The sequence below is a fragment of the Aspergillus aculeatus genome (assembly GCF_001890905.1).
Source record: "Aspergillus aculeatus ATCC 16872 unplaced genomic scaffold ASPACscaffold_19, whole genome shotgun sequence".
NCBI classification, from domain to species: Eukaryota; Fungi; Ascomycota; class Eurotiomycetes; order Eurotiales; family Aspergillaceae; genus Aspergillus; species Aspergillus aculeatus.
Window position 1 is genome coordinate 579883 of NW_017962994.1, and position 25899 is coordinate 605781.

Consider the following 25899-nt stretch of genomic DNA (forward strand, 5'->3'; position numbering starts at 1 on the left):
AGGCCGAGATCTTCTGCCAGCTGGGCGGTGAGAGGGCGGTCAAGGATGGATGGACTAGATTGATCTCAATTTATCTACAGCACACACGTACATAATAGTTAAGAAGCACCGCACAGGATGTCTCACTTTCCGTCAAGCTTGAACCGCCATTCATTCCTCTCGTTACCCATATAATATGACAAGCGCGCATGAATTTGATCCTCGGATATAGTCACAGACACCCCACGCGGCGACGGAGTGTTATTTGCAGGTTCGCCGGTGACTCCCTCCGTATCCCCGCTCGGCGGCGCCGAACCGGCCGTAGACTCAAGTTTCATGATCTCGGTAGCAATACGAGCACCTAGATTCGAGTCCCATGGTCCTTCACGGTGCGGCCAGGACCGTAGAGCCTCAATCGCCCGTTCGCGGACTCTAAAATTCCAACATCCGGTGGCTACGAAGAAAAGTGGCGGAATAATGCCCATGTCCATGCAGACACTAGGCCGGTCGGGAAACTTGTCCGTTACTTCCTCAACGCGAGCCAGCAGACGCTCGAATCTAGGAGTATAATTGTCCAGCAGCGGGTGGCTGCTGTCCAGAAGACAGGTCTCCAGATTCAAAGACGCCGCGATCTGATGGAGGTGAATGACGTCTGCACTGCGTTGCTCTTTCGCGCTCAGCTTGTAATATCTTGTGGCACGGAAGTGGTCGAAGGTTCGGGCGAACTCGCTCACTTCTGCGCAGCGTCTGATCTGCTCTCGATAGAGAGACTTGTACTGTATGGCAACCTGTTCATGCGACAAGGCCTGTGTGGAGTTTGTAAAATTGAATACCGGCTCAAGAATATGGTTAAGTGCTTCCCGTGCATCAGATATGTTCCGGAAAGTGGGAGTCCCACCTGACTGCAACGTTGTGATCTCCTGCATAGAATTTCCTTTGATAAATGAACTTGTCTCCCCAAACTGGGCAGACTGAATGTCCAAGTGGGCGAAAGCAGCGACCAGGTCTCGCTCTACCGGAAGCGCACGCACACGCGACTCATCTGTCATCTTCACGCCGAACTCTTTGAGCATTCGGATGCCACTCCGAAGATGCTCGAAAGCCTTGTCATACTGGCCCCGCAGCCATTCCAAGAGCACAAAGACCAGGCAGCATAGCAAGGTGACTTCCCGCAACCGAGGGTCGTGAGATGCGCGGCGGGTATGGAGAAGCGAGAACGAGCGCATTGACTGCTCCAAGGCGAACCGATGCCATGTGTTTCCTAAGTCTTCCTTAGACAACGGCATCCCTTGCCTTTCAGAGTCTTGATGGAATGCACTCAAAGCAACGATGGCGTGATAGACCGCGGGTTCCTCGTGACCCATCTGGAGGATTAATTGCTGCCACAGGGCAGAGTCGAAGAAACCCACCATGGCGGGCATGGTGCGGAGTTGGAAGAACGAGAAGCATCGTTGTTCCTCTCGGTTCATCGTCCGGTGCACTCCTCCAACCAGGCCTGGCACAATCTGGAACTTTGCTTGAGGTGGCGTATTGGCCTTGCTTGCACGGGGTAAACGATGCTGGTCATACCCATCGCAACGCCGACCGGTAGAGGTGCAGTTGTTACACGCCCCGGGTGCTTCATCGCATTTCTTGTGACGGACTCTATCGGTGGTATATGAGAAGATGAGTTGCATACTGCGTGTGGGAGGTATATTCACCGACAAGTGCGACAGCCTGTGACTGATCTCTTACCTCCAGCTCTTTGTCGTGGCACGAGAGTGGTTTGGCCATGGCCGGAGGTACTAATTCTCTCACTCATCGCTTATATGAAGCAGAGTAGACTAGCCAGCGGAGATAAGAACAAGGATATTGAATGGTGGCAGCCTGAATCTGCGAGGGAGAATGGGAATTTAAAGGTTTGGTGGAGTTCAGCCTCCTTAGCGCGGGTGCTGCATTAACTACTGCATCTACTGCATACTAGGCATCCTTCAGCGGCAGTCATGCTAAGGGTAAGCAAATTTTAGTGCTTACGGCTTACGGCCTTACTCTCTTTAGTTATCTGCTCCACATTTATTCACACTCAGCACTTTCATTCCTCGAAGAAAGGGATTATTGAGCAATACTATAAAATGACTCTTAAGATATTTCCCCCGATGGGTGAACTCTCCACTGACCTTTATCCAGGGCCTCTTGGTCCTCATCACTCACAAGACTACAACACTAAACATCCGATGCATTCTTTGCACGCAGTTTCTGACACCCAATCTCCTCGAGCACGTTCTTGCGAATCTTGCCACTTCCCAACAGAGGAAACTCTCGGGGTAGATCATCATCTCCCAGCCAGAAGACCCGGGCCGGAGCCTTATGGTAACTCAGACTCAAGCGGACCCATTCAGCCAGCTCCTTGTCGGATGGCCGTTCTGTTCCTGGTTCCTCCTGCATGAAAGCAGCCACCACCTGGCCCAGGTAGTCGTCCGGCAGTCCAACTACACAAGCCCCTTGCACGGAGGGATGCTCGCTCAACCGATCCTCGATTTCAGTTGGATATAGGTTCTCTCCTCCTGTCGCCCTTTTAGCATTACCCGACACCCAATTCCGGTGATGGAGACGTCTTACCTCGGATAATAATGTCTTTGATGCGACCGGTCACATGGCAGTTTCCCTCGCGGTCGAAAAATGCTGCATCGCCCGTCCGCATCCACAGTGTACCGTTTCTGTCATGCGCCATAGCCGCACGCGTCTTCTCTACATTGTTAAAATATCCCTTCTGGACAAGGTAGCCCGAGACACACAGCTCGCCGCGTTGTCCGACTGCCACGATCTCGCCCCCGCTGTCAACCACCTTCGCGCTGGTGTGAGGCAAAATCACCAGGGAGCGTGGTATTCGAGTCGCATCCGCGAAATCTGGCTTCGACAAGAAGACAGCACCCGATGTCTCGGTCATTCCTGCATAACTCAAAATGAGGAATTGATGACATCGCCACCGGACATGGACATACCGTATCCGAGTGAAAAATCTTCGACACCAAGTTCATCCTTGATCTGAAGCCACAGTGCCTCTGAAGGAGCGCTACCTCCTATGAGTCCAGTTCGGAGCCGGATAGGACATTTCATGGGCTGCAGGTGCCTGTAGCGAAGGACCGCAGCGAACATGGTCGGGACGCCATGCATTCCAGTGCACTTTTCTGCTGAGAGGCAATCGAGGGTGCGAGATGCACTGAAACTTGGCGCTGGGAATACGATGCAGGCTCCATGGACGACGCATGTCATGAGGCCTAGTATCAGACCCCCGGAATGAAACAGGGGCAGTGGGTTGCAGATGATACTTTCCTCGGTCAGGTTAATGTGATTCCCTGCCAGAAAGGCATTGTTGATGATGTTCCTAATCAAGTCATTGTCAACTATGCTCGCAAGTGAGCATTGAACTTCGATTCCAGGCCTAGGAAAAATGGTCTTACTCACGCGTGTGTCAACATAGCTACCTTGGGGACCCCGGTGGTGCCGCTCGTCAAGAGGAAGCAGCATACTGTGTCACGGCCAACCTCATCCTCGAGCTGGCTGAGCCGCGTCGGGCTCACTGTATCTCCACAGACGAGAAATGACTTCCAAGAAGTCAAGTAACTGGCGTCTGGGTGATCGTCATGAACCAAGACAATGCGCTTCACCGATGGCACATCGACAGCCAGTGACTTATTGGACTCTTCGAGGTTACTCAGGAAGGCACGAGAGCCTCTATTGCCCAGACCACATGAGATGAACAGGGTAGAGCATTCTGCGACATGCCTTCAGTAAATCCCTCCCGGACATGACACTTGTCGTTATACGCACCGGTGGTCCGCAACACATTCCGCGCCTCATTTGGGGTATACGTCCCGTGAAGCAAGACTGCCACCGCCCCGATCCTGGCAACCGCAAAGAAAATCTCCACGTAGACTTCGCAGTTTCCAAGGAAGATAGCAACCCGATCGCCGCGTTGAACCCTGTAGGCTATTAGGGCTCGCGCGATTTGCTTGGTCCTAATCTCGAGGTCGTGGTAGGTCAATCGTGCCCCGGACTGGAATTCAACGACCGCTTCGCGGGAGTTGACTAGGTCGGCCTGTTGGCGGAGAAGCTGGCCGATTGTGCAGAGCTTCAGAGGGGGGTGGGACGGTCCGTGGACGATTGATTTGGGTGCAGCTGTTGAAGACATGGTGTATAGATGCTAATGCGGGCGGTCGTTTGAGTGTGGTTGGGGAGAGTTGAAGGAAGAGACTCTATTATAGCACTCGAAACCCGGACCAGTGCGGCATGCGTGAAGAGCGCCGGGACCTCATTTGAGTGCAACATTGCAACCGGATTCTCATATGCATAAGGTGGCCACTTAGCTTCCCCGTGACTGGGTGTGGCATTGAGCAAGAAGAGAAGGCGGGCTGTTCTGCAGCGGGCGTGGCGAGTGGTACTGCAGCGTGGTTCTTGCGCCGATGCTGTAGCCTGCCCTGCTTTCTCTCGCGGCTCGGCTTGAGTAATGGAAGACTCCGCTCAAGGACTCATCTTCAGATGCAACTTTGAGATTGAATTCATTGGCTCCACGCTGAAACCTAATGCAAATTGGAAGCTGATCGACAACAAACTGTTTCCTCTTCGAGGTTAGGAGCAATCTCCAACAGTCTGACCTCAAGATCCATCGCCGGAAGATCAATGTATTGATGCATGTGGCTCGTGCTGAAGCGTGCAGTGACACTCTAACCTGCACTCCAGTGGGTCTTTTGAGCCATGGTACTACAGGAGCTGGACAAACTTCCAACTTGGGTCTGGAAGCGTGGTACGTACGACGCGAAACCATGTTATCACCTGGCTGTTCGTCCAACATCGTAATTTCCGACAGCATCCCTACGGCCTGGTTCGATTGCACCGGTTGAATGGAAACAAGGAACGTCTGCGAGCAAGTGAATAAGATGAGGGGCCTAGTAGGGCATATCCAGTATGCTAACATAGCTGCTAACAATACCATATCTTAGGATTGATGCCGTTGTGGGGTGTCATCGACTATTGATGGCGTTCTTTCATCCCTAATGATAGTTTATTACTCATCACCGGTGCCAAACTTGTCCTCGGTCGTGCATTCAGTCGGAGGATTTCCTTCAAAAACATCCATCATGAAAGCCCGCGCCCCCGGCAGACCCGGCGGAATGCTAGGGGTGTGAAGAGTCTTGTGCACCCGCAGGTACTGGATCGGAACTCCCGCATCACACCATGCCTGCACCAGGGCATCATGCTCCTCAATGCCCACGGCGACTTCATCGTCCGTCCCCTTCCAGACAAACATGGGAAAGTCCGGCATCCCGTGCAGTCCGAGCACCCCGATCTCGTTGAACAAGTCCAGATTGTCACTGATGAAGCCTCGTCCAGTGTCAAACCAGTCCGTGATATTCCTGAATGCAAGCTGGGCATTGTAACCATAGATGATCTTATAGAAGTCGGCCACGCATTCCTTCCGTGCGATTTCAAGGAACGGTCGATACTTGGGGATGAGATGCTCGTCCACGTACGCTCTAAACTCGGGGTAGGCATTGCCGATCCCGACCAGAGTCCCGGCGGCTAATCCCGAGCTGAGGGTTTTTTCCACACCGACGAAGACCTCGGAGATGTTGACCGGCATACCCCCGATCGCGGCCCCGGCGATGTGAACTTCCGGCGCATAGGTACTGCGATATTCGCCTGCCCATTCCGCTGCCAAGCCACCTTGCGAGTATCCCTGCATGGTGATCGTTGCATTCTCCGACAGTCCGGTGATGTGTGTCGAGCGGAGCACGGCGCGCATGGAGTCTAGCACCCCGTATGCTGTTGTGGGGCCGACGGTGAACGCCGCATCCACTTGCAAATAGTCCGGAACGACCAGCGGAATCCCCTGATCCAGGTATGGGAGCATCCCGACCGTCAGCTCGATGAGGGCTTCGCTGGCGTTCGTGGAGGCGCCAAATTGCAGCCCGTAAGAAGGGCCGCAGTCATTGTTGGCCGAGTCGTAGCCGGTCTGGAAGGAGATGAAACGATCCAGCTTGGCCCCGAACGGGATCAAGATCGTCGTCACTGTGTAGTTGGGCAGACCGTGGGTATTGGTGGTCCGGTAGAGCAATTGATACCCTGCGGCAAGGCCTTTGGGGATCAAGAGAGCCGAGCCAACCGTCACTTGGCGGGATTTAAGGATGGAACCCGGAGGTTGCGCTCGCCAGCTGTCATCGTCAGGAGTATAGAATGGATCGCTATTTGGCGCCAGCGGCTTATTATACCCACGAGGCAGGTTAGTAGCCCCTGTGAGGGGGGTAACAGCCCACAAAAGGGCCATCAGGCGGAGAAGGTGGCTCACGATGAGCATTTTGAATAGTATGGACAACCACTGAGGAACCAACAGTGATTGCACAGAGTCATTCAGGGATGACAACATGCTCGTCTTATAGGTGCTTCCTGCCTAGAGGCGGCCTGCATCGAGCCTTCCCAACCCCCGTTGTTTTGAGTCCGGGCACCTGCTTTCTTGCTCTTTTTTGTGTCTTGGTGCGGGTTTCGTACTTCCAGGTGCTACCGTGAGATCACGGGTGTCCTTTAACCCTTTTCAGCAATCCAGGATGCATGGTGTCATTTTCCTTCTCCGAATGTGGCTGTGGCTGGCTCTTCGCGGATCTTTCCTTGACTTGGGGCTCTTCTGATCAAGCCAGAAGTCGAGGGTGTATTGCCATGGTCAAAAAACTGCGGATAATAAGCTACCGTACTCGTAGGTGGTGTACCCTTGTACCCTCTTCAATCTTAGCCCGAGCGGACAATCTTGACTCCGGCGAAAACAGCAAAGAAGGGGCCTTCAGGACAGTTCGGGGATGTGATCATTTCTAAAATCTCTCACCAGACCTGCCCTATTCATTCGTTACAAGCGACGTCGCTCCGGGACAATGCTCAATCGCACTCATCGTAGGTCCATACCGGACCTTGGGTTGAGCGCACACCCGTCCATTAACTGTTTGAACCCTCCTGTCGAGACCGGGGTCAAGGTAGGTTCAAATGGAAGATCCTTGCTAAGCGTGCAGCGGACCACGAACGTTGTCTTACACCAGGCTTGCGTGGCCTTGCGTGGAAACCACCTAGTGTCTATCTAATAGAAGCCATTGGGACCTGGAAATCCGGGGCCTCAGTGGTTGTGGCCACTGCATGAGCTTTGGGGGAAGTCGTGGACGCAGACAACGTGGTACGGATGTGAGACAGCCAAACTACTCTCCAACATTCAGAATGTAGTGTCACAGAAAGGCAAATTGTGAGGAGTAAATGATCACGAGGTACTCAAGATATTAGTCCCCCACATTCCCGATGACGGGTCCTCTGATTTACAGGGTATCGGCAACAAGTGGAGTAGGTTCGACATTTGTGTTTATCCATCCGGGGCGGCTGAAGTCACATCTGGTTGTCAGATCCATGACAACCGCATTTGTTTCTCCATGATAGTCGCTTGCACTCATGAGCTGTCCTCGTGGTAGGAAGAACTGTTGGTTTGAGATCTCGGACTCAAACAAGGTGCTTTGATGAGAAGCCCGAAGCATTCGCCTCTGGTTCCCCCGCTCCGAGCCGGAAAGCCGAAAATCCGAGGGCTAAAGCCGAGACTAACTGCCGGTTGGCTGCTGCTTTTGCCTCAGGCCTCAAGGCTTCGGTATGGGCCATCTACTAACGTTAGCAACTGTCTTCCTTCCCATGACTGCAAACCACAAATAGTTGAACTAAGAGGGGGTATGGAGCGAGTATGAGTTTAACACATGGCTTACACCCTTCATTCAAGGCCGTCGCTCATTTGAACATGCCCTTAGAGTACTAACTATCTAACTAAATCCTAACCCCGAGCCGCGGCGCAAATCAGGCAGATGACGCCACCGGCAGCGGATGGGAGCCGATGGCGGGCCTCAGTCTCGGAGATAGCCAGGATAGGCAGGCGACCAATAGACCGAGCCCGGACGATCAGATAAGGAAGATGCTCCCCGCGTGCCCTCCCGGCTCAGTCTTCTTCCGCCTATATATTTGGTGCCCGCCTACGGCGCATTCGCTTTTTGCTCATGTTCTTCCTGCTTGGAAACTCAAGATATTCGTGGATCGCGACTCTACTCTCAACTGTGACCATATCGCTGATTTTGTCGTCTCTGCTCCTCAAAATCTCCAACACTTGGAACACAGAACAGGCCACCATGGCTGCCTCGACACTAAAGAACGTTATTGTGGTTGGCGGGTCCTACGTCGGAAGGGTATTTCTCCTCAGCGTTCTCAACATCAACTGCAGTGAGTACTGACTGTATACAATAGGGAGCTGCAGAGGAGCTGGCGCGGGTTGTACCCAGCACGCACAGAGTAAGTCCCCGCCCGAGCGCGGCGGTTTGTTGATATACTAAACCAGCTCCAGGTGTTGTTGATTGAACCTCACAGCCATTTCCACCATCTTTTTGCCTTTGTGAGTCGATTGATTTTTATATGTGCCACCACAACACTCGACTAACCCGCAGCAGCCCCGATTCGCCGTTCTCCCCGGCCACGAACACAAAGCATTCATTCCCTACACCCGCCTCTTCGCCTCCTCCCCCAACTCGAACCAACACGCTGTCGTGCAGGCTCGCGTCCTCTCCGTTCAACCCAAATATGTCAATCTCGACCGCGCCTGGCAGGGCCAGAGCCAGATCCCCTACGAGTATCTTGTAGTCGCGACGGGCACGCGTCTCGCCGAACCCGCCGCGATGCGTGACGAAGACAAGGTCTCCTCCGTACAATACCTGCAGAAGCACCAAGCGGACGTGAAGCAAGCGAAATCCGTGGTCATTGTCGGCGGTGGCGCTGTGGGCGTGCAGATGGCGACCGATATGAAGGAGCTGTACCCAGAGAAGGAAATCACGGTGGTGCAGTCGCGCGACCAGCTCATGCCCCAATTCCACCGGGGGCTCCACGAGATCGTCAAGAAGCGCTTTGACGAGCTGGGTATCAAGTACGTAGCCCCTCCTTACCCCCAATTCCACTTTTCGTCTCTCCTCACCTAACCCTCCGCAGAACCATCACCGGCGCCCGCATCGTGGTCCCCAATTCCGGCTTCCCGAACAACGGCACCCCCTTCACCGTGCAGCTCAACAACGGCACCGAACTCACCACCGACTTCGTCATCCTGGCCACCGGCCAGAGGCCCAACAACGACCTGCTCCGCTCCCTGCCCGCCTCGTCGCCGGACTCCCTCATCAACCCGGCCAACGGCTTCATCCGCATCCGCCCGACCCTGCAGTTCCAGGACCCGCAGTACCCGAACCTGTTCGCGGTGGGCGACGTCGCCGACACGGGGCTGCGCAAGGCCGCCCGCCCCGGCGGGCCCCAGGCTGCGGCGGTGGCGCACAACATCCAGGCGATGATCGAGGGGAAGACGCCCGAGGAGGTGTATCCGCCGTTCCCGATGGCGATCCACATCACGCTTGGCTTGGTGAGTTTATCCATCCCTTCTTTTTTGTTTTTTTTTTTTTGGGGGGGGAAGTGTAGATGCTAATATTTGGGCGTTAGAAATATAACATCGTGTTCCGTAACCCGAATCTCGCGGAGGGCAAGACGGAGCCTGAGATCAAGGAGTCCTGGGAGTAAGTTTATGTCTGCGTGTGCATAAGGGCCCAGCTAACACTTTGTGCAGTTCGAAGGAAGATATGGGAGTGGACCGGTGGTGGAATCGCCTGGGGTTCCAGGAGAGTGCCCCGTCTCAGTACCATTTGTAAATTCGACGGGTAGGGAGGATAGAGATTCATTGAAGTAGTCGTATAGAGAGGACATGATACCAATACATTTCTTTTTCGGTTCAATGGAGCTCGTCGCCATGGCTGTAGATTGTTTCCATTGATAAGGGCGCACGTGTGATCACACATTAGAGATAAAAGAAAGAATGGGGACCATCACAGTTCGAACGCCATAGAACTCCACTCATACATCAAACTATCCCCAGAACACAAAGATAAGTCACACTCAGTGAATCTCCGGGGTCACCCCCTGGTGACACCCCGGCGACCGCCACTCCGGCTCACAGGTGCCCGTGTACACGCTGTACGCCTGGCCAGGGGCGCAGTGCAGCCGTACAAACTCTCCCGCGTCGCATCGGTGGTAGGCGTGGCAGTCGAAGCGATCGGGGCGGGTGGCGCCAGGGCGACAGTCGACGGCGGCGGCGGTGTCGAGAAGGAGAGCGGCGAGGAACACCGTTAGGGCTTGGTGGAGGAGGCGCATTGTGAGGGGGGAGTGCTGGAGTAGGGGTGAGGATTATGCCCTGGGACTAGTGTTAGTCATTGTGTAAAATTGTGGATGCGCAGTGTAGATGTAATTGGCACGGATAAGGGTATACTCACGGAGTAGGTGGGATAAGCAAAGGAAATTGTACGGGGGACTTTAGTCAAAAAGTCCAGGCACCGAGTGAGCGGCACCCCAGCGCATGGGGCGACGGAATCTATTGATATTTATGTTCATGTTGTCTGGTATGGGGAGGAGAGGGGGTGGGCTCCTCTGGAATTCGATATCATGCCGCTTGTGGGGCACGGTGCCTGGATGGGGAAAGGGAAGGGTATCTAAGGTAAGGTACGGGACTAGACTCGGCCTTTTGCTGCTAATAGTCCCCTTTTATATGTCTGAGAGGATTGACCGCTAATGATAAACTGTGGGAGTGCTATTGAATCTAGATGCAATTAGGCGCTACGTGGCTGGAGAGAGGAGAAGATAGATAATAGTCACTCGACGAGTGAGTGGGAATCGTGCAGGGGATCATGGGGCTAGCTTTGTAGCTTAGCATAGCGCGAGGAATGTACGAAGCGGAGGTTGTCGCTGCAGGGACCAAGGGGTAAGACGCGTGAGGGTCGATCCTGCGACGGGAGCTACTCATAGAATGGGGGCTCTCCGGGGTAGTGACAAGGTTGTGTTCCATCGCAGTCAATATTTGAAGTCGGTTAGATGGTGAGAGAGGGGTGTTACTCGGGCAGAATACTTCATACTCCGGACCAAGCTCCAGAGTCAAGTCCCGCTTTCAAGAAAGGGCGATGAAATGACAACAAATAGAGCGGTGCTTGGCGCTGCGCTGGGAGGCGGAGGATGCACAAAGCGGTGAGAATCTGCCAGATTTTTCAGCTCAACCTCAGACCGCCATCTAGACCGCTCAGACTGGCAGAACGCTCGCGACCTCGCAACGAAAACCGCGGATTTAAGCGGATTTAAAGAGGTAACTGTCCAGAAAAACCTGCTCGCGAAACTGTTTATTTTAGGCGGTGGCAGAAAAGGGCTGCTGGCCGCCCCAACACTAATAAATTGACATGACGTCGGCCTTTTGTAAGGGAGCCAAGGGCTTGCTCAACACACAGAACTTTACTAGGACCTACAGAAGACAGATCGTATGAGAAGACAGTTCACAGGAGACCGGATCAATAAGCGTCTACGGCTTGAGACCACTAGAGGAATGGTACGCTGCCTCAAGTACTGAGTACGAACTTGCATGTTAACCTCGCTAGATCACAGCTAGTAGATCGCCCCCCCTCCATCCCCAAACAAGCACCCCCCGGCGATCCAAAGTTCTAGAATCCCCACCCTCTAACCCTGATCAACGCTCCGATCGCTCCGATCAGGCGATGGACGAATCGACTCATGCACGCTCCCATGCACAGGGGTCGACCCAAAATTCCGCCCTGCATAGATTACCTACCCTGCTCGTCATGTCTCCGCAATGAAGTCAATTTGACCTCGACTTCCCCAAAGACTGGGTGAACGATGAAAGAATGACGAGGCGGGGTTGGTGACGCGCTCTGACATCAAATGCAGCTGGCTGCATTCGAAAGTATAAGTATACCATGGTTATATCGAGGCAATTCTTCATCTTCAAAGCAATCCAATTATCACATCTCGCCCACTATACACTCCATTCTCCACAGCTATTTCTCAAAATGTCCTCCGCTGAAGACAGAGTCAACGCCATGCGTGGCTACAAGGCGTGGGTCATATCCTTCACTCACGAATAAGACAAGAACCGTCTCTGATGATCATGCAGCACCCTCAACAACCCCAGAGTCTCCGATGAGGCCAAGCAGAACGCTCAGTCCATGCTCGACCAGCTTGGCGGCTCGCAGCCTTCAGAGGAGTTGCACAACCTCCGTGGTGACAACCAGAAGGACCCCAACCGCGTCGCTGGTGGACTCAAAGCGTACGCCCCCTTCCTCCTCTAAGCTCTTTTGAGAGATACACTGACCTTTCCCACAGTGCGCAGAACAACCCCGGTGTGTCGCAGCAAGGCAAGGAGGCCGCTGGGCAGAAGCTGAACCAGATGGGCGGTCCGGATGAGTAAGGACGTGTTTTCGAACGTGGTATGAATAATGTATTAAGTATGATTGACGCTGTACTACTACGATGGAATATATCTGATGCTTTTGGCACGTAATTGACCAATATGTACAATTCCAAACCCTTTCCGCTGCAAGCGCGGGTAATTTCATCATGATCCCTGATTATCTCCCCCGCAGGAATGGTATCTGGCCCACCAGCCTTCCATCGCACCAATCCTCAGCTGAAGATAAGCGCGATCCTTGCTTTTCGCTCTCACTCAGCAGTCGAAATAACATTTCATCGACTGTGCTTCGCCGTACGAAAGACAATCGATGTTCTGGTTGATCGCATTCGGAGTGACACCGATCTCATTTTGGCAGTACGGGTCTGAGTATACGATGCAGTCGGTGCCATGAATGAAGTTGCCTTCGACGACCAGTCCCTGGAAAGAGCTGAATTGGAAGCAGTTTCCCTCACAGGTCGGAATGTAGTTGCCGATACTGTGGTGGCAGTCGGAATCGGCATAGTAGGTCACGCATTCTTGGAAGCCGTCGTAAGAGCACTCTTTAGCGATGGTGGTCGTGGCTAAGGCAAGACAGAAGAGGACAGAGTGAAGACGCATGGTTTCGGGGACGATGAGAAATCTAGAGGTTGGGAATTGGTAAGTAACTGCGTCTGCAGAAGCCCGTGTGATAGCTTACCGACTTACTTGTGGACAAGGTTTGGGGTTGATTGAAAGAGTGGGACTGGCGTTGCAGGAGATAGGGAATCCCTGTCAATACATCTTCGTCCTTATATGTGTACCCCAGTTCATGTGTAGACGTTTGATCGTGCTATACCGCATCTAAAGCTTCATTTCCCCAGTCGAGACGCTCGAGTGATGATCTTCCGGGGATGCATACGATCGCCAGTTTGGGCGGGCTAGTCCGCACGCTAGTGCTCCACTAATCCCTTTTTCTCAGGAATCCCTTCAAGCCCTTAGACATCTTGGGAGCTAGATCCCTACGTGCTTCACGAGCAGGGCATCAGAGAAGGCATGCAGCCGGGCGCCTGTTGGTGCCTGGCGCAGGCCAAGCGAGGTTAAACACTCAGCGTGCACATATATCATCGATCGACGGGCCAAATCCTTCACGCTAAACTTCTGCCCGGTCCCCTGGGGCAATTTGACCTGGGAACTGCTACCTGAGCAGGCTGGATGGCAGATGGCATGTCTCACTCTGGATAATGCTTAGTCGCCATCCCTACTATCGAAACTGCCTCAAATTCCCTCATCGACTATTCCTAGGGCCCCAGTTGTCAGCTTACAGATCAAACGAAGGGAAGGAGAGATATCTGTCAGCGATTCTTTCTCTCCGACTCCTGACAATTCCGCTGCACGCATCACCATCTAGCATGCACCTCTAGACAGCTCTCCTTGACGAAGCACCACCCGCTGCGTCTACCGGGTCCTAGCAGCAGTTTCGAACAGTCGAAGGCCATCACACAATCTGACCACATGATGAGCCGGGCAGGCATAACGTGTTAGTGATGGTCTAGCACTCTACGGCAATGGTAGCCTTAGGCTAGATCTGACTGCTTGCTAGGTGGTAAGCATGAGACCCTGGGCAGATTCTTTCATACATCCAAACATGGAACCATTGAACTGAGTAATGACAGCGATAATACAGACAATAAGTGCAATACGAACATGGCTTCCATTATTGATCATCGAGTGTTGAAACACGTTCGTTCGCTTCTTCGAACCACGAACATCAACTTGGAGCAACGCTCCCGACCCTAAGAGATAAATATATCTATCTCATAATTCGAAAAGGAACACATAAGCAATGACGACAGAGGGATATATATGAAGGGGGGGGGGGGGGGACATAGCACCGACTGCAGAGAGGTAAGCAATCCCGCAGGTGCATTAGTGGAATAAAAAAATAGTTGAGGAACTGATGTATGCTGGTGTATGCTGATGTATAGTAAGTAGACTTCGGCATTAAAAAATTGCTGCCTGAGGAAAGACGTTGGCTGAAGAAAGCCAGGAAGATCAGGGACTAAAACGGCTAGACCCCGCTCAGGGCTCAGGGTCAACTAAGTTACCTACTAAGTTACCTACTGGTCTACGCTGCAGATCGGTAAATCATCAATCTACTACTCACACCTACACACTTACCCTTCCCCCTCTGCCCTGCCCATCTTCACTTCCCTCGCAATCACAATGAAGGTTATGCTTGTTGCTTGTGAGTCCTGTCGTCAGCGAAAGAGGAAATGCGACCGAGCATACCCCTCCTGCGCGCTGTGTCACAAGTAAGTCAAGTCCCCCTCGGCTTATCTTCAGCCGCGCATCTTAACCGAGATTCTTCAGGACTGGCCGCAAGTGTTTCTATGCCATCTATCGGGTCACTGACTCGATCCACGAGAAACAAAAGCTCAATGCACCTGTCGCGGTTGAGTACTGCAAGGAGAACCTAAGAGATATCAGCCCGGATTCGTGTGAAGCCTTGTCGCGAGACCAACTGTCTTTGTCCTGGGCCATGCAGGCTCCGACCGTCCCGGAATCGTATCCTATCGCCTACCGCTGGTACATGCCCAAGTTGATCAAACACTGTGAGAATGTATCCCAAGCCCTGTCTTGACTCGCGCTGACCAACCATGGGAATTAAGTTCATAACGGACTTGGTGTTGCCCAGATCCCAATCACCGCCAAATGTAGTGCTTACAAGCTGCAGACTGTTTGGCTTAGGAGCGCCATGGAAGATCCCTGCCTGTTTCATGCCACGCTCTTCGCCGGCTCTTCACACTTTGATATCTGTCGGGGACAGAAGCAAAGCATGATCACCCTTTACCACTATAATGAGCTGATCAAGCTGGTCAAAAGGCGTCTTGCAGACCCGGCGACCGCGTTGGACGATCGCACGATCGCTTCCATTACCCCACTGGCACTATTTGCTGTATGCAATCATTCTCCTTCCCTCTACGCCGGAAATATAGCACGGCTGACGACAAGGATAGAATCTTGGTGGTGATCGAGCTTCAGCTGAAGTACATCGAGCTGGTCTGGAAAACATGGTTTTACTACGGGGCGGGATGCACAACCTGGGCTTGGACGGTCTAATCTCATCACTCATCCACATGTTCGTTGGGCCTTTTCCGAGCTTTCCGCCCTTTTGTTCGAGCGGATGACTGACTCTCTGAATCGCAGGAACCGAATCGTGTCGAATATCGTCTTTGATTTGGGGTTGAGCACCGGACCTCAGTTTCAGCTGATGCCCCCACTCAGCCTCGAAGAACGGATCCTCAACATGCCTACGAGACCACCAGGACCCGACACCTTCGTTGGCTCGATCAAGGCCCTCTTCCAACATGTTCACCAGACAAAGCTCTATCTAATGGCTCTCCTCCCAACAGACCACCAGGGCCAAGACATGCCAGCGACTCGCACGATGCCACCTCCTACCACTGAGGACCCTATCTACCAGTGCTGTTATCTCGCTTGCAAGATTTTCCAGACGATCGTCGATGGCGGGGCTAACGGGTGCAGTTTTGTTGAGTACCTCGACGCATTGGCGAGGAACCTGCGAGACGCGCTAGCCTTGACGGACGAGGAGGTCTGGCTGCGGTATTTTCCCGTGCCTCACACCTGGGCCTGCATCACTGGCGCCGCCGCGTCCAGCGACTCTCAAATCCGGACGTGGTTCTACTTCCGGCAGGCATCCACAGCACGAATCCTCAACATCGACGGGGACTACACCTTCCTGGATGATCTGTCTTCGCACTTCGACTGGCTTCGAAGCCTGCGACGGGGAGCCCTGCAACTCGATGATGAGAAAGCGGTCTAATTAGGGGTCTCATGGACCAAGTCTAATTTTCTTCAGCTCGTCGGCACCCCACCCCACTTGCAATCCTTCTGCCCAACGGAGGGCTTTATTTTTGCAGCCCGTTGTGATCCTTGATCCTTTTCTTCGGCCCTGCCGAACCGTCCAGAGACATGGCCCCACCAAGGGCACCCGGTCGATTGGACGGGTCGAATGCGGTGTGTGTCGTGAGGCTGAGGGTTAAGCGAGATTTCGTCCCGTTCTCAAAAAAGGAGGTCGGGATTCTAAATCTCAACGCAAGAACAACAACACAATTGCGAAACGCTCTGCCGCTTCGGTGATCGATCTGACCCTGGGAAGTCTGGGACTCTCCAACCGTTCCTCCCAACTGGCCTAGCGCCTGCGGGGTTCTAAGGAGATAGTTTCCGCCCCAACTCGATCCGGCTAAAGGCACGAGGTGAAGAATGGGCGCCCCACGCCTGGAAGGATGCTGACAGGCTGGACCGGGGAGTGGGATGTGTGGCAGTGCTGGCGCAAGGCTGATATCGGCGTCTTGGCGCAGATTGGCTTCTCGTGGGACAACGTGCGAAGGTTATCTTCGCTTAGCAGCACACCACGTCCGGGACCTTTGTCCGTTGCGGGTTATCTTATCCTGGCTGGTGGATACGAGACTGATTGTACTGTACAGCAGCATAAGCCGTAGAGCGATCTTCTTACATTAACATATCAGACTAGCATTGACAATAGAATATGATACGAACACAGACACCCTGCCGCGCAGATACGAACGACGAACCCCTGGAAGAAGTACTCCCAATGAGCCACTCAGCCCTCGGATCACGTCAGCCCACACGTGGCGGCGATGGGAGCATGGCTGACGAGAGGTACTTTAATTTAGAGCTGTCTCCACTGGCTCTTTGGCCTATCTTGCTACCAATCGGTTGCGTCCTGCAAAGGCATCTTCGGCTTGGACTAGTTCTCGAAGCTTCGGCTGACCCCCCATCGTACCACTGAATTGTCAGGCGCCGAGACATTAATATCGAGACGCATCCTCCAGATAAGATAGTCCCGCCACATGGGGTCACCTGGGCGCGGGGCGGGCCCCAGGCGTCCCACGGGCGGCTTGTATCTCCGCGGATATAGTATCTGCTGCTTACTCTCCCGATCACTGACCCTTAGGACTTCACAACAAACAGAAAGCCACGAGAGTAACACGCTCAAGAGGAGTCGGGTCTCAACCCTGTAGCGGGGATTCAGACTGCATTGATTCGGGGAGTAAGTGCAGCTTTAGTTCGCGAATTGATGTCTTGAGGCAGCACAGTAGAAGCATATCCACCAAGCCCTAGGAACCCGACAAACTACAACGCAAGACCCGCCTCAGCTTCCCCGATCGTGCACGATGGTCAAATCATATATTCCTCGCGTGCGCGATGGTATCTCGTTTCCTCGCTGACCAACGAGCTACGATCAGAAGAAGGCTAGAGGCCGGGGACTCGGGGATCTGTGTGGGGAAGATAATCAACTAGCCTGCTTCTGGTCCATGCCCTTTGATTCCCAGCTCATCATCCCACTTCCCCTTTCGGGTAGTACTTACAAATTACTATATTATAGATTGGAGAGTCGGGCAAGTGAATGGAAATTCGTCGCTGCCGCGCTGAGTTGTGTGCTATTTTAGCCTCGCCTGGAAACCTGGTCCTCCATCGCACAGGCCGACCTCGGACAGATGGGCATCCCTTCCGTGCCTATCGCATGAAGGCAGCTGGTCTTGTAAGAGCTTTTCTCAGCTGTTGATGAAAGCAGGTGTCGTTACCTCAGGATCTTTAACGCAAAGACAGAGGACTATTAGATCGTCGGACCCCGCGCGGGCGGTGCGATGGACTGCTGTACTGTACATTCGACGGCGACGATCAGGCTGATCAAGAGATTTTCGCTAGATACTTCTAAGTCTCTCTTTCTGCGGGCATGAACTGTGCGATACAGGGCCCTATATCCGGTCCACGTATATTAAGCCTCCGATACTTTAGGCAGTGTCGCTACACTGCTACAATAGCCTGGGCAGAAATTATTTTCCACAATAAGAAAGACACAAATTTGCTAGGTACAAGCAAAGGAGGTCTATGAATGTAAGGAGCGCAGCGGTCACGTCGGGATGTGCGAGTGAACAGTACTACCCTCTCTTCTCCCGGTACGCTGTGTTCACTTTGAGGACCTGGGCGAAACAGACGGGATAGGCACTCGCGCGGAAGAGAACTCTAGACCCTAAGATGTGTCCACTTGACTGACCATTGTTGCAAAATCAGTATGAAATATTAATACTAAGTGACTATCTACACATTAGAACCCTCATCCTCTCCTGAAAATATATGCATCCTATCACGACTCCTCCCCCCGATCAAACTTCTTCCTGACCAAATCAGCCAGCAGCACATCCCGCCGCCCTTCGACCGCCTTCAAATCGACCTGCGATACCCATTCCTTGACTGTATCCTTCAAACCCTCGACGGTATCTGTCGAGCTCCAGTCGAACTTGTGCGCCTCCATATCATCTAACCACGACTTCAGCGCGGGACCCAGATGATCGATAAAATGCGCAAAGCTCGCCCCCCCGCCGAGGGTATTGGTCATCAGCGGCCCGTTGAGCGCCCACCGGAGCCCGAGACCGGAGGTCATGGTTTTATCTAGTCCATTAGCATTATTCGTTAGTATTATCTAGAAAAGAACGTCAGGTTGGGCTGGGGGTTGGTGGGCTGCTCACCCAGATCCTCTGGGGAGACCACCCCCCTCGAGACGAGACTGTACGCCTCCGCGCACACCGCCGCCTGCAGACGATTGGCGATGAACCCTGGGGTCTCCTGGCGGACGACCACGGGGTCCTTCTCGAGACTCTCGTAGAAGCGGTACGCGGCCGTCACGTTTTCCTCCGCAGTGCCGGGGTGCGGCACGATCTCAACCAGCGGCACGAGATGGGGCGGGTTGAAGGGGTGGCCGATCAGGATGCGGGACGGGTTGTTCGTGCAGTCCGTGACGAACTGGCTGGCGGGGAGGCCGGAGGAGGACGAGGCGATGAGGACGTGGGCCGGGGTCTTTGCGTCGAGGTGCGCGAACAGCCGGCGCTTGAGGTCGAGTCGTTCGGGCCCGTTCTAGGCAATCATCACCGGTGTCAGATTGACACGCATAGATAAGATACGGTTATCTTTAAGGCGATGATCGGCGACTAAGCTCACCTCTTGGATTAGGTCTAGACGCTCGAGGTGCGGGTCGATGTCTGCCACGAAGGTGAAGTTCTGTAGGCATGTCGCGGCGTCGACGGTGGGATTTGGGACTGCAGAGCAGTACTCGTGCAAGTAGGCACGCAGCTTGGCTTCAGCGCCTGGGGCAGGGTCGGTGGCGATCACCTTCAGCCCTTTGGCGAGGAATAGGGCTGTCCAGCTCGCACCGATGACGCCGGCGCCAATCACACCGACAGTTTTGATGGGGGGGGTCGACATATTGCAGGTGTACGAGTTTGTGACTGCCCCATTGTGCTTGGACAAGCCATAACAGGTACTTATATAAACCAGTTAGACGGGGTCATATCCACAGGCGTTGGTGGTACTTTGGTGGTTTCCGGTCGAGGGAGACGGAAACAAGGCCGTTCCGAATGACCAGATCAGGTAATCCGCACTTCGGACCGAAGCACCTGACTCTGCTTGACTCTGCTTGACTCTGATGACGATCTTCCCAGGGAGTCCCCACACTTTCGGCCCTTGTCCGGGGATCTTTCGGTCCGTAACGGTGCATTAGGGCGCAACCTGCCATTTACGGCATTATCGACTGCGTTCCGTGAGGTCGGGCTGCCGACTTCCGGGCTTCCGGGCTTTTGAATTTCCTGTTCTAGAAACGCGGAACCGAATCTTGATATGCGCCCCGCGGGCCACGGGCCTTAACGGTTGAATGGGCTCCCGTGTCGAGGTAAGGTATAATAGTCGCTATATCTGTCCTTAAGATATCGACAGTACGCCTCCTATCCCATCGAGATTTCATCGAGCCTTTCTTTGACACTTAGCACGCTCACCACACTTCACCATGACTGACGCCCACCAAACGATACCCAGCACAGACATCTACGGCCCGGGGACCTTTGTGGACAAGGACTTCCTTCCCGCGCCCCAAGATGCGGGTCGCATCTTCGAGTATATCGCCAAGAGCACGCCTGGGTTCACCCAAGACCAGAAGCTCTGGAAGACCGTTAACTTCACGGGCAGTAAGCTCCCGGTTATTCCCGGGCCCACCAAAGCCCCCCTCGTGGCCGCAGCCCTGCATGCTATGTGTGGTGTTGTCGCCCATGAGATCGTCGAGGACCGCGATGGCACCCCGGCCAGCACGCAGCAGGTCACGGTAAACACCAACCACGCCGCCATCTGGCTGGGAACCATCTTTGCCGCCACCATCGAGGGAGAAGACATGGTCGACCTGGTCCGGTCGCGCAAGCTGGCGACTCTATATGATCGGGATTTCGAGCACGGGTGGCAGGCCACTCCGCTACGCCAACGATCGACGGCGCTGTACAAGACCAAGACGCCCGGTGTGTGGTATCAGGTCCACGGCTCCCTCAACGCGGAGCCTGTTCTGAAGGCCCTGGGCATGGACCCTGAGTACCCGGCCAAGACCCCGGACGAGGCGTACGAGTACATCAGCCGGCACGTCGAGCAGTGGACGGCTGACGAGCTGGAGATGCTTAACATCAAGAACGGGTTTTGCGGCAGTATCTGCTTCACGCCGCAGGGCTGGGCCGACACGTTGATGGGCAAGCGCCTCGCAGAGCATCCGCTGGTCGGCTACTCGCGCCAGTCGCATGCCATCCGCACTCCTGCCATTCCGTTCACCAAGGTCGCCAACGATAAGCGGCCGCTGGCGGGTGTCAAGGTCGTGGAGCTGGTCCGCATCATCGCCGGGCCGGTCATTGGGAACATCCTCGCTTCGCTTGGGGCGGATGTCATTCGTGTCAACTGCAGTCGCTTGGTAGACCTTAATGTAAGCTACTCCTCCCCTCTACGTTGAGACCGGCGGTGCGCTAATCAAACCTCCTCAGGTCCTGCAATTTACGTTGAACACGGGCAAACGCACCATCGATCTTGACCTCACCAAGGAGGAAGACAAGGCTCGCCTGCACGAGCTGATCGAGGACGCCGACGTCTTCGTGCAAGGCTTCCGCCCCAAGGTGATCGAGAGGAAGGGCTTTGGAGTCAACGACCTCCTCGAGATGGCCGGTAAGCGTGGCAAGGGGATCGTCTACGTCGAGGAGAACTGCTACGGTCCCGACGGCCCGTACAACGAGAGACCGGGCTGGCAGCAGATCGGAGACGCGGCTTCCGGCTCCTCGTACGTCATGGGTCGCTCCCTGGGCTTCAAGGACGGGACCAGCGTCCTCCCCCCGCTGCCCATCTCCGACATGACCACTGGGTTGGTGGGTGCGTTGGGTGCCCTCATGGCGCTGCGGGACCGGGCCCGTCACGGCGGTTCTTACCGGGTAACGAGCTCGTTGGTCAAGGCAGATGTCATCAACCTGGAGCCGGAGATCGGGCTGTACTCTCCTGAGGTGGTGGAGCGCAGCAACCAGCTGTTCAAGTGGGGCCACATCGGGCCCGCGCAGTTCGTGACGGAGATTTTGCTTGTCGTGATGGACGGCTGGAAGAATGTATTCCCCCAGTACTTCAGCCCGGGCCCCGAATCACTCCTTGCCAGCTTCGAGGGCGGTTCATGGGGCCGCATGGAGACTTTGAAACCTGTCGTCCAGTTGAGCGATCCCAAGGTGACGCCTCGGTGGTTGACACCTGCTGTCCCTCACTGCTATCATGATCGGAACATCCAGTGGCTTTGAGATCCTTTCGTTGTGCAGCATGTGTTCGCGGGCGCCAGAAGGTTTTTGGCCAGAAGGGCTGCAGATGATTGTTTCGCCTTAAGATGTTGTGGCATTGTTTCTGTACATCATAGATTTTCTTATAAATAACGAACCCTTTCTGAATCCGTGGGCAGACCAGCAACAAGCATAGACTTTTGCTGATGAATATCGACCTTCTATGTTCCTGAGTCGATGAGACCGTGGCTCGATATTGCCCAACCCTGGGCTGTAGGTGTATCATCGCCCAGTTGAGAGAAGAACATGGGCCATTCGTTCCAGTCAAACGAGTAGTTGTCCATCATGGCTAAGTCGCTCGAGAGACTAGCTGGAGGCCCTTGTGTGTCGATGACTAGATCTGGGGCAGATGTGTTAAGATGGGTGCTGCTAGCCTGTACCGCCTCCGAAGGGGTGTAGTCGACTCTTGGCTCGCGCCCACCGACATTCTGCTCAATCAAGGCAAGGACCGAGTTGCATCGCGAAGTCAAGGTGGCATGCTTTTCATAATCCTTGAGAATGCGTCGAGCCTTCTGCAAGACGCCTTGCAGATGAGCGGCCGTGAAGTATTGCACTATTTGTGGCGAGGTTTGGGCAGCGAGCAAATTCGTGACAGCCATGTATACATCTGGGCTTTCTGTTAGGGCTGCTCAATGCTGGGATTTCTTCTGGAATCTGCAACTCACATGAAACAGTGTACCAGTTGGATGGCAAGATGTACGCTTGTTTCTGCTCCGGTGAGTTGCGGATGATAAATTCGATCATGTCGGCAGCGGCTTTGGTACAATTGATCTGACACTGGAGGACTACATGCGGCATGATCTGATCATCATCTGCATATAGACCGGTCCCTCGGGCGTTCTCGGTCCGCCCTTGGTGGATTTGCAGAAGTGAAAGCCTGAACAGGAGCAGTCGAACGGAGAGATACCTTGTGCATGGGAAGGTAAGAGAGTCAGCGGTATTCCTTTTTCCCTTGCATTGAGTATGGCCAGCATATACCGTGCACGCAATATATTCGCTTCACGCGTAATATGTTTCGTGGGCGTCGGGTCTTGGACTTCCGATGGCATCTGGAAGAAAGGATGCAGGCCGCGGGCCCAATCATTCAGTGCGGAGTCGATTCGAAACAAGCTAGCGAATTTGTCAAACACGAGTGAGGATGAGTCGCTCGGCGTCTCCAGACGAAGCTTGCTCGCATGGCGATCCGTTTTGCTTTCGCCAAATTTGTAGAAGGTGTCGATGACATCTCCGATGATGTGATGAAGTCGACAGAATGATCTATAGAAGTTGACTTTCGATGGTAGACTGGCGGTCGCGCTGTCCGACGAGTGCTCTACGGCGTTGGGTACCAGCAGATTCAAGCCTTCTTTTGCCACTGATTGAGGGACCTTGAGGGCGCAGCCAAAGGTCATGGAACAGATTCTAGGACGCGTTCAGCTACAGAGTCCCGTGTCAAGGTCGTTTATCATACCTGTCCATGATAACACACCCATTCCACACCTGACGCGCAAGGTCTCGCTCCTTGGGATTGTCCATAGCCTCCGTGGTTTCCGGGATGTGCAGCCTCAGTTCCTGGGCGATATGAATCGCCGTCCCAATGATGCGGAAACATTTCTGGGGCTCTTTGTCGTGCTGCAGATAGACGGCGGTGAGGAGTAAAATCTGGATGATCTCAAAATTATAGAGATCGAGTAGTTGGTACGACATCAACGCCTGGGCGCGCTCAAAGAAGACGACGGAAGATTCATAGCGAACGAGTGGGGGTTCACCCTGGGTGGCTACGCAGGAGGTGGCGAACATGAGATTCAGCAGACAATGCAGGACCGTCTCATTCATCGTCAGTTCTCCGTCTTGGATCCATAGAGTCTCGTAAGCACTTTCGATCGACGGCCTATCCAGCCAAGGGTAGGCACTGTCGACATAGTCCCAATAGAGACCCAGTAGGTTGTCTGCCTGCTTCCTGGGAGGGATGACGAACTGGAAATCAAGATGTTCGTTTCGAGGGGGTCTATTCTGCAGCTTGGGTAGATGTCTAAGTGCATCTGGGAACGCTTGACTTCTGCTTGGTGTTTTGTTTTCCGGAGTGGCTATACTGGTTTGATGCCCCACATTTGGCATGATATGCACCCCACTGGAGGCGCCAAAGAGACTCCCGCTGGGAACGATGGTACTGAACGAGCTCGCCCGGTCGGCATGGTCGGATTCTGGACGACCGCGGGGAGACTGCTCGGTGGTATATCCTGAATGCTCCGCGGGATCAGACTCGCGATAACTACAGGCCATCCGAGGGGCACGTGAAACGCGTTTCCGGTTGGAGCAGGGACCACAGACTAATGCAGGGGGGGGGGGGGGTGGGTGAGCTTATCTTCTCCACTGTGCGCCAGAGTATCTGGAACAGAGTATCTGGAAGGTTTCCTTACCTGGTTTAGCACCATCACATTTCGTCTTCCGGATCTTGCAGACCTCACAGGCATTTCTGATCTTGGCTCGTTTGGGTCTGGGACCTCTGGATGGCTCGCCATGTGGAGACGGCCGGCGTGCGTGGAATGAGAACATCATTTTGGAGAATCATCCATGAATCACGGAAGAGGTTGAAAAAGGTAGGAGAGAAAGTCCATCCCGAGACTGGCTCGGAGTTGGCCGGAGCATCCCGTGTGATTATGTCATTATCGGTTCCGTTCCCCTTTTGACATTCCGATGATCGGCCGATATCCGAGCAGGAGTAGTTATACCATACACAGGCAAATCAAGGAACCGTGGACCAAGATGGAATAAGGAACTCTCGGCATACCGTGGCCCTGTGGACCTTCTCTATCTCTGCAAAGTAGTATATCTACCCGCCGTGAAGCCCGGCGCAGAACTGTCCCAATGTATCTTTGTCAATTCACAACTCTACTTCCACACTCCCCTTCAGCAATATAAAATGGCGCCACGACCCTCCCGCCCCCAAACATCCAGCCCCCGACTTTACTTCCTCGATGTGGGCATCTCGACCTTAGAACTCAATGGCCGCCTCCTGACCTGCAAGCCAGATGGCTCCGATCTTCGGGAGCTCATCACACAGATCCACACCATGCCAGACGGGATCGCCATCGACGCTGCCCGGCAACACATCTACTGGTCGAACATGGGCGTCCCTTCCGCCGATGACGGATCCATCCAGCGCTGCGATCTCTCGGGGCAGAATATCGTGACCATCGTTCCAAAGGGCCACACCCACACGCCAAAACAGCTGACCATCGCCCCGCGGGCCCAGAAGCTGTATTGGGCCGATCGTGAGGGCAGGCGGGTGATGCGGGCGAACCTCGATGGGAGTGACATTGAAGTGCTCTATCGTGCGGCCTCCAGCGAGGGCACGGATACGCCTGCTGTATATGACTGGTGTGTAGGTATTGCGGTGGATGAGGAGGCCGGATTGGTGTACTGGACGCAGAAGGGCCCGTCTAAGGGGAACCAGGGCCGGATCTTCCGGATGGGGATTGAGAGGAAAGAGGGGGAGCCAGTCGAGCGGAGGGCAGATGTGAAGTGCCTGCTAGAGGGACTTCCGGAGCCGATTGACCTGGAGCTGGATCATGCGACAGGGACGCTGTACTGGACGGATCGGGGGGATCCGCCTCGGGGGAATACGGTCAACGCGGTCGTGCTGGCTGATCTTGCTGGTTCGAAAGAGAAGGTACAGCCAAAGATCTTGGTGCGCAAGCTTCATGAGGGCATTGGGATCGCATTGGATGTGGAGAATCTGCGGATGTTCTTTGGTGACTTGGGAGGGTCGTTGTATTGTGCCAATCTGGATGGGTCCTGTAAATCAACGGTCTTGCCTGATCTTGGGGGGGCCATTACGGGGGTTGCTTATGTGAGTTGATGATATCAGCTTATCAGTCCATTAATCGTCTTGCGGACAATTGCATGTCACAAAGATCCAGTAATGGGTTCGAGGATAAGCCGCCACTG

At 54.1% G+C, this 25899-nt stretch overlaps 12 protein-coding genes across 12 annotated transcripts; 5 read left to right on the forward strand and 7 right to left on the reverse strand.

The window, feature by feature from the left end:
* Positions 1–7: 7 nt before the first annotated feature.
* ASPACDRAFT_1907473 (Zn(II)2Cys6 transcription factor) lies at positions 8–1958 on the reverse strand. Its single transcript, XM_020198847.1, has 2 exons — positions 1680–1958; positions 8–1656 (listed from the first exon to the last, which is right to left on the reverse strand). The coding sequence occupies exons 1-2, from the start codon at positions 1778–1780 to the stop codon at positions 123–125; spliced, it is 1635 nt and encodes a 544-aa protein (XP_020052114.1). The 5' UTR covers positions 1781–1958; the 3' UTR covers positions 8–122.
* A 152-nt stretch (positions 1959–2110) lies between these two features.
* Positions 2111–4534, reverse strand: ASPACDRAFT_1883371 (uncharacterized protein). Its single transcript, XM_020198329.1, has 5 exons — positions 3790–4534; positions 3424–3733; positions 2961–3343; positions 2578–2907; positions 2111–2522 (listed from the first exon to the last, which is right to left on the reverse strand). The coding sequence occupies exons 1-5, from the start codon at positions 4148–4150 to the stop codon at positions 2182–2184; spliced, it is 1725 nt and encodes a 574-aa protein (XP_020052115.1). The 5' UTR covers positions 4151–4534; the 3' UTR covers positions 2111–2181.
* A 489-nt stretch (positions 4535–5023) lies between these two features.
* ASPACDRAFT_1883372 (uncharacterized protein) lies at positions 5024–6530 on the reverse strand (the record flags this gene model as incomplete). Its single annotated transcript, XM_020198330.1, has 1 exon — positions 5024–6530. The coding sequence occupies exon 1, from the start codon at positions 6380–6382 to the stop codon at positions 5024–5026; it is 1359 nt and encodes a 452-aa protein (XP_020052116.1). The 5' UTR covers positions 6383–6530.
* Positions 6531–8153: 1623 nt separating this feature from the next.
* ASPACDRAFT_64253 (uncharacterized protein) lies at positions 8154–9701 on the forward strand (the record flags this gene model as incomplete). The annotated part of the gene is made up of 7 exons (XM_020203983.1): positions 8154–8210; positions 8269–8313; positions 8366–8413; positions 8469–8938; positions 9001–9418; positions 9496–9569; positions 9620–9701. 7 exons carry the CDS (start codon positions 8154–8156, stop codon positions 9699–9701), a joined length of 1194 nt encoding a protein of 397 aa, XP_020052117.1.
* Positions 9702–9945: 244 nt separating this feature from the next.
* Positions 9946–10418, reverse strand: ASPACDRAFT_1860003 (uncharacterized protein; the record flags this gene model as incomplete). The annotated part of the gene is made up of 3 exons (XM_020197717.1): positions 10320–10418; positions 10057–10240; positions 9946–10029 (listed from the first exon to the last, which is right to left on the reverse strand). Exons 2-3 carry the CDS (start codon positions 10198–10200, stop codon positions 9946–9948), a joined length of 228 nt encoding a protein of 75 aa, XP_020052118.1. The 5' UTR covers positions 10201–10240; positions 10320–10418.
* Positions 10419–11894: 1476 nt separating this feature from the next.
* Positions 11895–12292, forward strand: ASPACDRAFT_47669 (Con-6 family protein; the record flags this gene model as incomplete). The annotated part of the gene is made up of 3 exons (XM_020201997.1): positions 11895–11941; positions 11999–12151; positions 12208–12292. The coding sequence occupies 3 exons, from the start codon at positions 11895–11897 to the stop codon at positions 12290–12292; spliced, it is 285 nt and encodes a 94-aa protein (XP_020052119.1).
* Positions 12293–12412: 120 nt separating this feature from the next.
* On the reverse strand, positions 12413–13087 carry ASPACDRAFT_1860005 (uncharacterized protein). Its single transcript, XM_020197718.1, has 2 exons — positions 12980–13087; positions 12413–12914 (listed from the first exon to the last, which is right to left on the reverse strand). The coding sequence occupies exon 2, from the start codon at positions 12890–12892 to the stop codon at positions 12548–12550; it is 345 nt and encodes a 114-aa protein (XP_020052120.1). The 5' UTR covers positions 12893–12914; positions 12980–13087; the 3' UTR covers positions 12413–12547.
* Positions 13088–14476: 1389 nt separating this feature from the next.
* Positions 14477–16249, forward strand: ASPACDRAFT_1891598 (Zn(II)2Cys6 transcription factor domain-containing protein; the record flags this gene model as incomplete). Its single annotated transcript, XM_020198631.1, has 5 exons — positions 14477–14565; positions 14624–14865; positions 14923–15209; positions 15271–15392; positions 15461–16249. The coding sequence occupies 5 exons, from the start codon at positions 14477–14479 to the stop codon at positions 16095–16097; spliced, it is 1377 nt and encodes a 458-aa protein (XP_020052121.1). The 3' UTR covers positions 16098–16249.
* Positions 16250–18446: 2197 nt separating this feature from the next.
* On the reverse strand, positions 18447–19561 carry ASPACDRAFT_55052 (uncharacterized protein; the record flags this gene model as incomplete). The annotated part of the gene is made up of 3 exons (XM_020202950.1): positions 18447–18751; positions 18829–19213; positions 19298–19561. 3 exons carry the CDS (start codon positions 19559–19561, stop codon positions 18447–18449), a joined length of 954 nt encoding a protein of 317 aa, XP_020052122.1.
* A 577-nt stretch (positions 19562–20138) lies between these two features.
* ASPACDRAFT_55053 (uncharacterized protein) lies at positions 20139–21933 on the forward strand (the record flags this gene model as incomplete). The annotated part of the gene is made up of 2 exons (XM_020202951.1): positions 20139–21086; positions 21145–21933. 2 exons carry the CDS (start codon positions 20139–20141, stop codon positions 21931–21933), a joined length of 1737 nt encoding a protein of 578 aa, XP_020052123.1.
* Positions 21934–22130: 197 nt separating this feature from the next.
* On the reverse strand, positions 22131–24507 carry ASPACDRAFT_35680 (Zn(II)2Cys6 transcription factor; the record flags this gene model as incomplete). The annotated part of the gene is made up of 5 exons (XM_020200144.1): positions 22131–22576; positions 22635–22846; positions 22948–23370; positions 23420–24278; positions 24369–24507. The coding sequence occupies 5 exons, from the start codon at positions 24505–24507 to the stop codon at positions 22131–22133; spliced, it is 2079 nt and encodes a 692-aa protein (XP_020052124.1).
* Positions 24508–24851: 344 nt separating this feature from the next.
* Positions 24852–25810, forward strand: ASPACDRAFT_1860010 (YncE family protein; the record flags this gene model as incomplete). Its single annotated transcript, XM_020197719.1, has 1 exon — positions 24852–25810. The coding sequence occupies exon 1, from the start codon at positions 24872–24874 to the stop codon at positions 25808–25810; it is 939 nt and encodes a 312-aa protein (XP_020052125.1). The 5' UTR covers positions 24852–24871.
* Between the last annotated feature and the right edge of the window lie 89 nt (positions 25811–25899).